The sequence below is a fragment of the Heteronotia binoei genome, chromosome 5, assembly GCF_032191835.1.
Source record: "Heteronotia binoei isolate CCM8104 ecotype False Entrance Well chromosome 5, APGP_CSIRO_Hbin_v1, whole genome shotgun sequence".
Classification (NCBI taxonomy): Eukaryota; Metazoa; Chordata; class Lepidosauria; order Squamata; family Gekkonidae; genus Heteronotia; species Heteronotia binoei.
In genome coordinates this window covers 36762400-36776048 of record NC_083227.1, presented here as the reverse complement: position 1 = coordinate 36776048, position 13649 = coordinate 36762400, and the positions used below count along the sequence as shown (strand labels likewise).

General features: G+C 46.3%; 1 protein-coding gene across 1 annotated transcript; it reads right to left on the bottom strand.

The window, feature by feature from the left end:
* Nucleotides 1-1236: 1236 nt before the first annotated feature.
* Nucleotides 1237-7867, bottom strand: LOC132571441 (zinc-binding protein A33-like). Its single transcript, XM_060238233.1, has 6 exons — nt 7382-7867; nt 6090-6185; nt 4999-5232; nt 4656-4678; nt 3186-3514; nt 1237-1833 (listed from the first exon to the last, which is right to left on the bottom strand). Exons 1-6 carry the CDS (start codon nt 7805-7807, stop codon nt 1310-1312), a joined length of 1632 nt encoding a protein of 543 aa, XP_060094216.1. The 5' UTR covers nt 7808-7867; the 3' UTR covers nt 1237-1309.
* Between the last annotated feature and the right edge of the window lie 5782 nt (nt 7868-13649).

Genomic DNA, 13649 nt, shown 5'->3' with positions numbered 1-13649 from the left:
TCCCCCCAAGGAGGAACTGGGCCTGACTCACGTACCAAAAAAAGCTTAGATCCAGTATTTATTTCTGGTTTGCCAGTGTGGAAAGCAACGGAGTGATCAGACACAGAAGAGGACTGGTCTCCTGGAGCTTGAAGGGTCATGCAGAAGAGGGGGATTCTGCTGCCATAATAAAGGGCTACAGAGGTGAGAAAATTTATACCTATTATAATGCTAGGGTTGCCAGGTCTGACTCAATAAATATCTGGGGACTTTGGGGGTGGAGCTGGGAGCAAGGGTGTGACAAGCATGACTGAACTCTGAAGGGAGTTCTGGTAATCACATTTAAACGGATCGCACGCCTTTTAAATGCCTTCCCTCCATTTGGAATAATGAAGGATAGGGGCACCTTCTTTGGTCCAATCTTTTTGAAACTTTGGACATGTTTTGAGGACAGGCACTGGATGCTATGCTGAAAATTTGGTGCCTCTAACTAAAAAAAATAGCCCCCTAAAGCCCCAGATACCCACGGATCAATGCTCCATTATACCCTATGGGAACCAGTTTCCATAGAGTTTAATGGAGAGCCCAGCAGGCATTTCCCTCCCCCCACCCCTTTCTGATGACCCTGAAGCGGGGACAGGACCTCCAAACCAGGGGATCCCCTAGCCCCAACTGGATATTAGCATCCTTATGTAAGGTAAAAAAGGTAGTCCCCTGTGCAAGCACCAGTCGTTTCTGACTCTGGGGTGACGTTGCATCACAACATTTTCATGGCAGACTTTTTACGGGGTGGTTTGTCATTGCCTTCCCCAGTCATCTACACTTTCCCCCCAGCAAGCTGGGTACTCATTTTACTGACCTCAGAAGGAAGGAAGGCTGAGTCAACCTCGAGCTGGCTACCTGAAAACCCAGCTTCCACCGGGGATCGAACTCAGGTCGTGAGCAGACTGCAGTACTGCAACTTTAACACTCTGTGCCACGGGGTTTCTCATTCCTATGTAATGCAATTGCAAAAGTTGAGATAAAATAAGACCCTTTATCTTCACAACAACCTACAAGGTAGGCTAGATGGAGAAGACACAAGAGAAGAGGTGATTTCAACCTCGGACACCCCATTCTAATTGCTGTGCCATATGAAGCCCCAAGGATAATGACAGCATTTCTTATATAAGCTTCAAATGTGTGATGAAAACCTATTATCTGTTAACAATTCAAAAAGAACTCAAATGATGGTCCCCCTATTTTTTTTTTAAAAACCCAAACAGTTTCCTGTGTCTAGCTATATCCATGCTGGTCTTTTTAAAAAGATATACAACCTAAGCTGGGGGGCTCAGAGCTCCAGGTCCCACACAGAGAGGGGGTGGCTGCTTTGGGTGCTCAGGAAGGGAAGCAGTTCCTCGTGGAAAGACTCCTGGAAGGTGTAGAGGTGGCTCATGCTGCTGCTGTTGTAGAAAGAGAGCTGCCCCCCTTCAAAGTCCAGGTAGACTCCCACCTTTTCCATCCTTCCGCAGACAGAGAGCGGAGCCCGGGGCTCGCTCAGAGCTTGGTATTCCCCGGCTCTCAGCTCAATAGCCCAAACCCCTTCCTTGGGCTGGAAATGCAGGCGCTTCTTGCGTTTCACGGACTTCTTCGCTGCCCCTACCACCCAGCCCATGCTCTCGCCCACTCGGATCTCCCAGTAGAAGCGCCCTGTGGTGAAGCCCTTCCGCCCCACCACGCAAGGGCTAGAAGTGAAGCGTTCGGGCTTCCGGCGCCAGAAACGCCTTCCTGGGCTGAACTTGATGCCGGTGGCTTCCTCCACAAGGATCAGGCTGGGGTGAGCTGAGTTGCAGTCCAAGGTGAGACATGCAGGAACTGGAGGGGGGGGGGCAGAAAACAAAGGAGAGAAAATGGAGTGAATCCAACCAGCTTTTTAGCTGCTTTAAAAGGAAAGGGGAGGTCCTCTTTGATTACTAAAAATACTGAGCTGGGAATCATGAGACCAGGCTGAATGTATCAAATGTTACTAATAGACCTTATGAATCATATATTTTCCTTGTTGAATCAATACACAAAAATTGAGCACAGAAACAAAAACTGTTGGTTTGTAATGTGCAGTAAGGTTCAGTATTTAGTTCAACCAGGCCTTGAATTCAGCAGGAGCCCACAGAAGCGCAGCTCCTGAACCTTTCTGAGGGTTCCCCCTCCTCCTCCCGTCCCCACCTACCTTGTCCATTGAATAGTAGGTGCAGCTGCATAACAATCCCTGGATTAGGAGAGCAGCCAGCCAGCCAGCCACCAGGGGCTTTGCCACACCCTCAGCAGCCCTCATTAACCCCTGGAGAAGCCCACACCACCATTTCTTCACTTCTTATGTGATTTTGGGCGGCTGGTGGCTTGCTGTCCTTTCGAATGTTGGAAGGTGGGGGGGCGGGTGACCAAGGAGAGCCCCAGGTGAGCAAGGCCTGCTTGAGCTGGTTGGATCTCTAGCCAGCCCAAGAAGGCCTTGCTCACCCAGGGTTCTCTTTTCTTGCATCGGGCTGCTTTTGGCTGGTGGGGGGGGGGGAGGCATATTCTAATGTTATGCTAATAAGCTCTACCACCTATTTTTCTACAAAACGACCCCTGAGTTCAACTAACATTAAAATTCATTTTTCAACAAATTTATCAATCTTTTTGCTTTCTATTGAGTTGAGGCTATTTTTTCATACTGTTTATACCACCTCATTCATTGATGAGCTATCAGATCTACAGTTGAAAAAAGCAGATTTTGTTCTGGGTAGTCATGAAAAAAGTATTAACCCAAGATTAGGGACAATGAGATCTTTTAAAATAACCCAAATACAAAATTTCAAGATCATATAGGGGTGGATCCAATTGTCCATTAGCGGAAGACACTGATGATGGCAAATCTTTCCCACAATTCCCATGACTGGGAAGGAGAACGCAGAAAAGATCTGCAATCCTTGGACCAGCAGGTTATGGGATGCAGCCTATTCTCAATTCAGAATTGTGGGACACATATTTCTGCCAGTTTACAGGCTCAGAATGATTTACTACAGAAAGAAGTACCAGAATATGATTGTATGTTAGACCAATGAATGGATCTCTAACTTCTAAGTAATAAAAGGGAGGACTATAGAGCTACCTATGCTGGATTTTCAGACAGTGGTACAATTGCCATGCAAGCAACCCCTATTCCCAGAATGTCCCAGTTGTCTCCTCACCTGGATGTACTGCACCCAAAAGCTCCTTCCAGGCATAGAACTGCAAGGGTCCCTTGAATTCACCCAGGTTCAAGTCTACAGGCACAACTCCATATTCGTCATCCTCTTCTGTCTCTACTGCCTTCTCTTGCTCTTCCTCCTCCTCTTCTTCCTCCTCTTCCTCTTCTTCCTCCTCCTCCTCCTCCTCTTCTTCATCTACATTGTCTCCCTCTTCTGCCTCATTCTCACATTCATCTGTATCTTCCCCGCTAGCCCCCAATGCTTCTTCTGCAATCTCCGCTTCAGTTTCTTCTTCCTCTTCCGCTGGGCTTCCTTGCTCCCTGCGAACCCTGTGGAAGGACAGCGCCCAGAGTGTCAGCCATTTTAGACAGATTGGGTGTTTTCGCACTCACCTTCAGCCGGCGCCGCGACCCTCTTGACGACGGAGGATCTGTGCTGATTTCCCACACGAAGCGCTGGAGCAACCAGAAGAGCCGCCAATTTCCGGCGCGAAGCCCGCTCAAGCGTTTTCCTGCTTCTTGGCGATTTACGTTTGAGCGGGCTTCGCGCCGGAAATTGGCGGCTCTTCTGGTTGCTCCAGCGCTTCGTGTGGGAAATCAGCACAGATCCTCCGTCGTCAAGAGGGTCGCGGCGCCGGCTGAAGGTGAGTGCGAAAACACCCATTGTCTTCCCAAACTGGGTTTAAGTAGTGTTTGTGGGTCTTCATTTTTTAGGGCAATGCTATGAAGACAGACAACACAGCTTCAACTGGCCTCCAGGGGGAGCAATATGGTGAGGTGATCTTTTTGGAGCCAAAATCACAAACCAGGGTGGGGAGGTTTCTCTGCCGGACTTTTTACACAGCAAGGTCCAGAGGCTTTCCCTCTGTCCCTGGGATAGGGCTGCCAACTTTTCATCAAGCTCAGTAGCTGAGCCTTACAATGCAGCTTAAGGACTTAACAGATGTACTGCTTCCCTTTACCTGCGGTTTAAAGAGCAGACCAAGAGGGCCACGCACAAGCAGGAACGGTTAGAAGTTCCATCTCCCCCAAGACTATTTAGAAATGTTTCACCTGCCTGAGACTGCTCGGTATCTTACAAAAGGGATATTGTAAGTATTAGAAGGATTACAGCACATAGAGCATGAAATATAGAATAGCTGTAATAGCACTATAATAAAAAAAAGTTCTCACAATAATGTTTGTGTATGTATAATTTTCTGTTTCACAGTTTTGTCTTATTAACACAAATGTACAATTCTACAAGGCATACAAACATCACAATTCTACATATTACAATAGTCTTCACATCTATTTTAACCAATCAAGTCAAATACAGAGTCCAAAGCCCACAGTAAAATTAAGCACAGAATCCAAAGTCCACATGGTATTTCTAGATAATAGACCCATTAAAAAAAATTCTTCCTCAGTGGACTAAAAAAAGCAAAACACAGCCTTAATTATTATGTCACAAAAGGCAGGTATGACTCACCTCTCCAGTAACTCCTTTGCCTCCTGGACAAGAAGAAACAGAAAAGGATGGGGGTGAGAATTCAAAATGGCTCCCTTTTAATTCAACTGTAACAGAAGCTCTGTGGTCATTTCAGTACAAATTATACAAAGGTGTCTGCCTGTATATGGAGTCCAAAGTAAGTTTTCTAGCTATGTCCTCCTGTATTTTGTATTTTCCCATACAGAAGGTATGGTATTCCCTATTAATAATATTCACCCAAGGCACAGACAGGATGAAAGAAGGTCACACAGATGAAAATGTTGTCCATCAATCTTTCTCACACTCCCCAAGCAGACTCTGGATATGGGTGGGTCCTTCTCACCTTGAGGAAACTGATGTGATCCTTGCATTCAAGCCCTGCTCGTACTCGGCAGAGCGTTTCCGACCAAGAGGCAACTTTCCAATTCAATTCTTTCAGCTTGGTTTCCATCTGGACCAGGTTCCTCTCTCGTTGATGCTCCAGAGCCACCTTCAAACTATACTCTCTATCAGTCAGTAACTGGTGCATCTTCACAAACTCCCCAGAGACATGATCAGACAAGGACTCTGAGCAGGTCTGAAAAGGAATAGGTGTCACATAAGAACATAAAAAGAGCCCATCTGTATTAGACCAGTAGTTCATCTGCCTCAAACACTGGTCAACCAGTTCCTCTGAACTCCGGACTCTTATCTGGGAGAACCGGGTTTGATTCCCCACTCCTCCACTTGCAGCTGCTGGAATGGCCTTGGGTTAGCCATAGCTCTTGCAGAGCTGTCCTTGAAAGGGCAGCTTCTGGGAGAGCTCTCTCAGCCCCACCTACCTCACAGGGTGTCTGTTGTGTGTGTGTGGGAAAGTAAAGGAGATTGTAGGCCTCTCTAAGACTTTGAGATTCAGATTATAGGGTGGGATATAAATCCAATATCTTCTTCTTCCTGACAGCTATTCTTCTAGTTGATAGTCCTCATCCATATTTTCTATCCTCAAGTTCCAGACTGTCAAGAAGATAATTACACTTCCCCATTTTACCAAATAGCCATCTCCTGGCTCCATTCTATAAGCAACCCTAGAACATTACACTTTTTGTCTAACACCTGGGAGAACTCAGACCTTGCTTTTGTTAAAATTTCCAGAAACCATCAAGTTATTGTTTAAACCACTTAACACACCCAGCCATACCTCCAGGTTATGTTTTTGTCTATTTAAGGAGACACTCTGGACATGCTCAGTGTGTCTTGTCCGGCTACAGACTTGCACCCCCAAACTCTGATTTAGGCAGATCATAATGCTGAATGTCAATTATAAGACATAGAATAATATTTATCAAATAGCTAGAATGAGAATCCACAGTGCATTTTGAGATGACTGGTAAGGGATGGATCTAGTTCGCATTAGACAGGGGCTCCATGTTCCTGCCGTCCTAACCGATACTATACCTTTAATTCTAGAATGTTCTCCTGCTGACGGCACTGGCTCCTTTTTAGACAGTGCAGTCCTTCTTCCAGGGGTTCTAGAGAAGCTTTCAGCTGATCCTAAAGAGAAGGGGAAAAAAACAAGTTTGGAGTCACCTAAAGTGGGGGGAGGCAAATGCCAAATGTTGTTGATCCTTAAGGATCTTCAATGTGAAAACAGAAAAACTCCCACTGTGCATCTGATATGAAGTTTTTGTGTCATTTCTCAAGAAACATAAGGACTCTATAACATGATGTTTGTCTCTTAGGAAAGACTCTGTATGATTTTATGAACAGTGGGTCAACCCAGCTCTTCTGCCATCCAAATAATACCAACTCCATTCCTTGAATCACTGCTGGCTCTGTTATTTTTTCTTTTGCAGTGCATTTTCTGTTCAAGGTGTTTTATCCAGGCAACATAAAACATGCTATGACATCTATCCAGTCCTTCTCTTCCAGTCTTTGGAAGGGTAGGATGGGATTTCTGAAAAAACCCCCATCCAATTTTCCACAAGTCCCCAACTTCTGAATTTTGAATCTTATTCACAAGTTTTAACAAACTTACATAGGGTGGGGCCAGCAGGTGTGATCTTACTTCTCCTTACAGAAGTTTATTCTCCTAAGGTTTAATATATGGACCATTACACAATTAATGAGGAAAGGCATTCTGTGGTGAGTAGCAGAAAGTGCTGTTAAGTCACAGTAGACTTATGGTGACCCCACACGGTTTTCATGGTAAGAGATGAACAAAGGTGGTTTGCCATTGCCTGTCTCTGCATAACAACCCTGGCCTTCCTCGGTGGTTGCCCATCCAAATCCTGTTCACTGCCCAACCCTGCTTAGCTTTCAAGATCTGAAGAGCTTGGACTAGCCTGGGCCATCCAGGGAGATCCTTAGAAACCCTGACATGTATCCATTCATCCACAGACTTCATTGAATGGGTTTTCTTCTTTCTCTTGCTGCTGCACTTTACTGAACCCCACCTCAGTTTTGTCCCTGGGAACCTCAGACTTTCAGGAATAGCAGAGAGCAAAGTTGAAGGGGAGAATATGTGAAAATGACAGCCCCGTCTTCTAAAAACAGAAATAGTCCCTCAGAGGAGCTACATGGTTCCAGCACTGATTGTGGTGCAGAGCCCCAATCTATATCTATAGCCAGCTCTATATCCCGGTCCTTCCCTCTCTAGTCCAGTCTCCTAAGAAAAGGCTCCACATTTTCTGATTCATCTGCTCAAACTTTGCTCTCTACCCATAGAACCTAGTATTTTTGTCTCTCACCTGATAGGCCTGAACGGCATTTTTGATGGGCAGAAAGTCATGTCCACGATGCTGAGGTAAGTCCCGGCAGATGACACAAACAGGTCCCTCATCCTGGCTGCAGAAGAGTTTAAGCGGTTCCTCATGTTCCTCACAGAAGTACCAGCCTCCAACCCCACCCAGCTGAGGGCCTTCATCCAGCTTGAGGAGCCGGGCCTTTTCCGCCAAGCTGCAGAGGGCTCGGTTGACGGCCATGCGGCGCAAAGCAAAAGGCCGCCGGCACTCAGGACAGAGCCCACGTCTTTGGCCCTTAGGGATACAGGGTTCTAAGCATGGGGCACAGAAGCTGTGGCCACACTCGAGCATATGGGGGTCCCGAAAGATGGAGAGGCAGATGGGACACAGCAGGTCCTCAGTGAAGCTGGACACTTCTCTCACAGATGCCATGGCACGTGATCAAAAAGAGCTCCACACTTCTTTCAGATATAACCTGCAGTATCTCCGTTGGGTTGGGACTCCTTGAAAAGTTCTCTCTGTCGAGGTGAATTTTTTACTCCTCATGGACACATCTCAGAACAAAGTCTTCTTTCTTTTCTTCAGTTAAGCTCCTTCTTCCTGAACAGTACTGCCTTCTCTTGAACAAGACCCAGAACTGGAATGTCCTATTTTATAAATGAAATCTAATAACAATAATAATATCTTTGGATAACAATGCTAGAATTCACGGGAAGTTAAGATGTGTGTTCCTGTGTTGAAGAGGTGAAGCTAAATTATGTCGAGAGAGAGTTAACAGCCCCTGGGGCACACCACCTCTTTCTTTAATTTTGGATTAAGTGGGAGCCTGCCTGCAAAAAGCAGCAGGTGGGAGATTTGTTGACCATTTTCAGCTTGACACCTGTCCTTCAAAGGCCTTTCCCAACAGGAAGAGTTCACATCAGTCTCCATAGCCCCATCCCACTTGATTGTGAGTTGCAAGCACATGAAAAGGAAAAGGAACTTGAAGAAGTGAGCAGTGACTCACAAAAGCTCATACCCTACCACAAATTTTGTTAGTCTTTAAACTGCTACTGGACTCTTACCCTTTCTGTACTACCCTGTACACTTAAAGCTCAATACAAAAATATATGGAGAAGAGGGGATAGGGAGATAAAAGAGGATAAAATGGGCTTCCCTTTCATGATTGACCCCTCTTCCTCAGAAAGTAGGATTGAACTCAAAATACTGAGACCAGAGAGAATGGTGTCTGTGCCCCTTCACACAAAGGATATTAGTGTGGGGCTGAACTGCTGGGTTTGTTTAGCATGTCCTGAATCTAGTAAACAAATAGCAATCTGCAGCCACAGCATGTAAAAAAAAATCACAAGGGGAGGGGTGGTAGGGTATATCTTTCTGCAAACCTGGGGTAATTCCCAGGTTTGCAGAAATACATAAAATGTCTGGAAGTCCCTCTATTCTTCTGAATCATTACAGATGCCTCCATTCAATTAAACAATGAATAGATTTAAAAAATGGATAGATACTTTGCTTACCTAAAATAATGCCTGCTGTTTTGCCAGTGATTCTTTATTGTATTTACCCTCTACATCAGCACTAGAGCAATTGGTGTCATATAGCTGAAAGTCACCAGCTCCCTGTTTCTATTGACTTCTGTCCCCATTACCCTCACAACCAATAAGTTATGTATTTGTTTAACAGTCTGCCTTTCTCACTTAGACTCAACGTGGATTACGCAGTGTGATTCAATGCAATCAGTAGGATGAGGCATCTAATAAACTAGGGTTACAATATTTTGAAAAGCAAAAAAAAAAGAATGGACTACTCTAAACAAGTGATCATTATGACAAATTTCATTTGAAATACTCTTAACTATTTAAGATGTGATTTGCTACTTACTAGGAATATTCCTAACCTTCTAAGCCAAAAAGACATTTCCATCAAGTTTTTTACAAGAGCCCAAAAGAAAACGGACACACACACACACAAAAAGAGGACACGTCCTCTAACAAGATCTGGTAACCCCTAAATAAGCATTATGTGCTTCAAGCACAGAATGAGAGTGAACGGGGCAAATCAGAAAGAAGAAAACTCAGAAACTGAGATTGCAATGAACCAGTCCTTTCAATATCTCTCCCCCCCACCTCCATGGTGACTAACTATAACAAGGGGATTTTATCCTCACCCAAACAGCACAAGTCCTTCTGGGGACTTCAAACCACCACCCTTTGGGAGTTGATAGATCAAGATGGGTAGTCTAGTTAGTCTGTCTGTAGCAGTAGAAAAAGGCAAATAGTTGTCTTTAAGGCGCTACTGGACTCTTTTCTACTGATTGGTTGTAGATCTTTTTGGCAGATATATAATTCTGTAGTGTCTCTTCTTTAGGCTTCCCATTCAAGCATCACCAAGGCCACCATTCCCAAGGCCAGAACTTTGTTGCATTCTAACTTACGACACCCCCTTAGATTCCCCTTCCCCCCGACTTTTAAAAAGTCCTGGTTTCCAGTTGCTTTGCTCCAAACCCTGTCATCTGCACAAAGTCTGGCTGGCATAGTCTGACTGGGGGTTCCCTGAGATCCAGGCATTGTGGCTACAGAGTAAAAAAAACAGGCACCGTCTTACCCTTTTAGCCAAGTGCTTTCCCTTACTTTGAGCTGCAGAACCCTCAGTCTTAAAGAGATTTTCTTCTGCTCTGTAGACAACTGCCCTTAGATTTTTGTTAAAACCCACTCTTCCGGAAATAAAACAGCTGTCTCCTTCCCTCTTGGAGGGTTCCCTTGTTCGGCACCCGCTTTCCCCTCCCTAGTCTTCGTTCCCTTTTGCATGCAAGAGAGGGGAGGGGGAAGGGAGTAGTGAGACTTCGGAACGTGCAAACTGCAGCAGAACTCGCATCCTTTGGATGATGCGGCACTTTCTTCCCTCTGCACCCTGCAAGCGTCTCAGAACCTGACTCAGCGCTTTCCCTGCCCTTCCAAGGCTGCCGCTGCCGCCTCCGGGTAGGAGGGAGGGAAGGACTGGGGAACGGGTGAAAGAAGGACACCATAGCGGTGTTAGCGGCGCACAGGCGGTGTGCGAGGATACCGCTGCTACATGGGGGCGGGGAAGTGGGCTCCCCAAATAAGAGAAGTGGGTGTGTGTGCAATAACCGAGAGAGCCCTTCAAATGAAAAAAAAAAACAGTAACCCAAAAAAGTCATAGAGACTTGCTTGAAAATGCGAAGGATTTAGCGATAATATTTGTTATTTTATTTACCTAGTCCTAGAATATTTCTAAACTGCCTTGTTGCCTTTTGCAGGCAAAGCATGGCAACCAATAATTTGAGATCAAAGAGATTAAAGTGGCGATAACGGTGTAAAAATTATTTCGATATTTATATTCTGCTTTTCCCTCCAGCAAGGCGGAGAATAGCTAACAGTGTTGTTTTGTTGCTGCTCTGTTTTTTTCCTAGTAGTGACAATCCTGTGAGGTAGGCTATGCTGAGAGAAAAGGCACCCAGTAAGTTTTCATGGTAGAGTGGGCATTCAAACCTGGACCTTCTGGATCCTCATTCAATTACTCTCACCTCTATACTACATTGGCTGATGTGTTGAACTCATTTTCGCACTTAGCGTTTGCTCCCCTTATTCCACGGCACAATTATGTCCGGCTCATTTTCCTCGTTTTCGCACATGGACTCATTTGCGGAGTCGCTTTCCATGAAGCCCCGGCTCAAATCGTTTTCCCACTGGCATCGACTTGAGTTCGATGCCCTGTCAATCATTTTTTTTTAAAGCGCAAGTCTGGTTGTGTAAGGACGTACTAACGTAACATCGGCAGTCACAGCTGTTCCTTCCCCTTCTTTTCGTGGACAAACCGCATCACGTGTGCTGCTGCTGCTTATGGATTGGCTGCAGCTGTAGACTCCTCCACAGCCCTTTATGTATTAACAGAAGCATTCACAGTGGAGAATCGTAGCACTAGATTCCCCCCCCAAATTCTGAAGTTGCGAAATATCGCAATAACGAAGAGAGAGAAATCGAGGGGTTTGTGTGTGTGTGTGTGTGTGTGTGTGGCAGCTTCTTCCTTTCCCAGCCTCGCTCCCTCCTGGGTGGCGAAGCTGGGATTTCCTCTGCGCTCTTTCCCCTCCCTGGCTGGCGCTTGCAACAGGGACCTGACTGATTCCTGCCGCCAGAGCTCCCCCCCCACCCCATTCTCTCCTTCCCCTTCTGTGGCGCGTGTGAAGAGCGAGCTCGCGTCTATTTTCTAACCGAGCGGAATGTAGCCAGGGAGAAGAATGCAGAACTCCAACTTCCCATTTTATACATGGCGATTTTGTGCAGGTCCAGAAATCCTGGTGGCACAGCTGAGGGAGGCATTGCCTTTTTAAAACACACACACATGAACGCTTTGGCCCACGCCAAATTTCTCTCCCCCCCCCAACAATGTATAATGTAGTTGCGAGATAACGCAACAGCGAAATAACGCAGGAGGGTTTTTTTTTTGTTAATTTCGAAATATCGCTATTACGCAAGAAATATGACGTTTTTTAAAAAAAATGGCCATGCGGGCACTTTTGGGAAGCGCCGCGAACGGCTGATGATTGGCCAAGGGGGTGGATGGGGTGGGAGGACGGAAAGGGAGAGGGTGACGCCCACAAAGCAGTCGATCCGGCGTGGATGGATTTCCCACAGCAAACTCCGAGGAGTGGATCCGGTGTGGATCCGGAGGTTTTCAAAAACTCCGGAAGGAGGTGGATCTAGATACTCCGGCGTGAAACCCCTGCAGCACCGGAGCAAGACGCAGCGCCGGAGCAACAGGTGCGAAAACCAGGAAAAGATCCAGAGGTAAATGGGGTGCTACGCCGGAGTAAACGCTAGTGCAAAAACGGTGAACTTCAACCTACCTCTGGGCCCTAGCACAATTGTTTTTTCTACTTTGGTTCCTAGAATTCTAAACTCCAAAGCACCCCTTTCCATCCTTCTTCCTGTCAGTAACATGCGAGCTTTGTGACGCTCACAGAAACTGAAGTGTCTCTCAGTGTTCTTTTGTGGCTGTCATCAAAGGAAATGGAGAAGCAGTTAGAATGCTTAGCAAGAGTTGCCCTGACATCTAAGTACACACGAATGCATGAAGCTGCCAGATACTGAATCAGAGCCTTGGTCCGCCAAAATCAATCTTGTCTGCTCAGACTGACAACAGCTCTCCAGGGCCTGAGATGAAGAACCAAATAAGGGCCCTGGTGGATCAGACCAATGGTCCATCTAGTCCAGCCTCCTATCTCACACCCTGGCCAACTAGTTCTGCTGCATGGCTAACAACAGGGCACTGAAACTGTGACCTTCCTCTGATGTTGCCTTCTGGCTCTGGGATTCAGAGGCTTAGTGCCTCTAAATCTGGAGGTTCCCCACGGTCACTGTGGTTAGTAGCCATTGATAGACTCCCCTCCATGAGTCTATCTAATCCCATTTTAAATATGTTTATTCTTGTGGCCACCATTGCATCCTCTGGCAGCAAATTCCACATTGTTTCTCTTTGAGTGTTGTAAGTGGGGTGAATGGGACCTGGGCCATGTGTAGGATGGGGTTGCACAGCAAGCTGAGGGGAGGCAGTTGGTCTATGTCAGCTCCCACAAACTTTTATAACAAGTGGCCAGTAAACATTTATTCCACATCTGGTAACAGGTACTGTGTTTGATGGGTGCAGTTTCTGTGGAGTTACTTGACCTCCAACGAGTTTGAGAGCCAGTTTGGTGTAGTGGTTAAGTGCATGGACTCTTATCCGGGAGAACCGGGTTTGATTCCCCACTCCTCCACTTGCAGCTGCTGGAATGGCCTTGGGTCAGTCATAGCTCTCGTAGGAGTTGTCCTTGAAAGGGCAGCTGCTGCAAGAGCTCTCTCAGCCCCACCTACTTCACAGGGTGTCTGTTGTGGGGGTGGTGGGGGGAAGGTAAAGGAGATTGTGACCACTCTGAGACTCTCAGAGTATAGGGCGGGATATAAATCCAAAATCTTCTTCTTCTTCTTCTTTGGTGTAGTGGTAAAGAGTAGCAGACTCTAATCTGGAGAACCAGGTTTGATTCCCCACTCCTTCACATGCAGCCAGCTAGGTGACCTTGGGTTAGTCACAGTTCTCTCAGAGCTGTTCTCTCAAGAGCAGTTCCCTCAGAGCTCTCTTAGTCCCACCTACCTCACAGGGTCCCTGTTCTGGAGAGAAGAAGGGAAGGAGATTGTAAGCTGCTCTGAGACTTCAGGTGAAGGATGGGGTATAAATCCATTCTGTTCTTCTCCATGCCTGCTTGCTGCTCTCTATCTTTCCT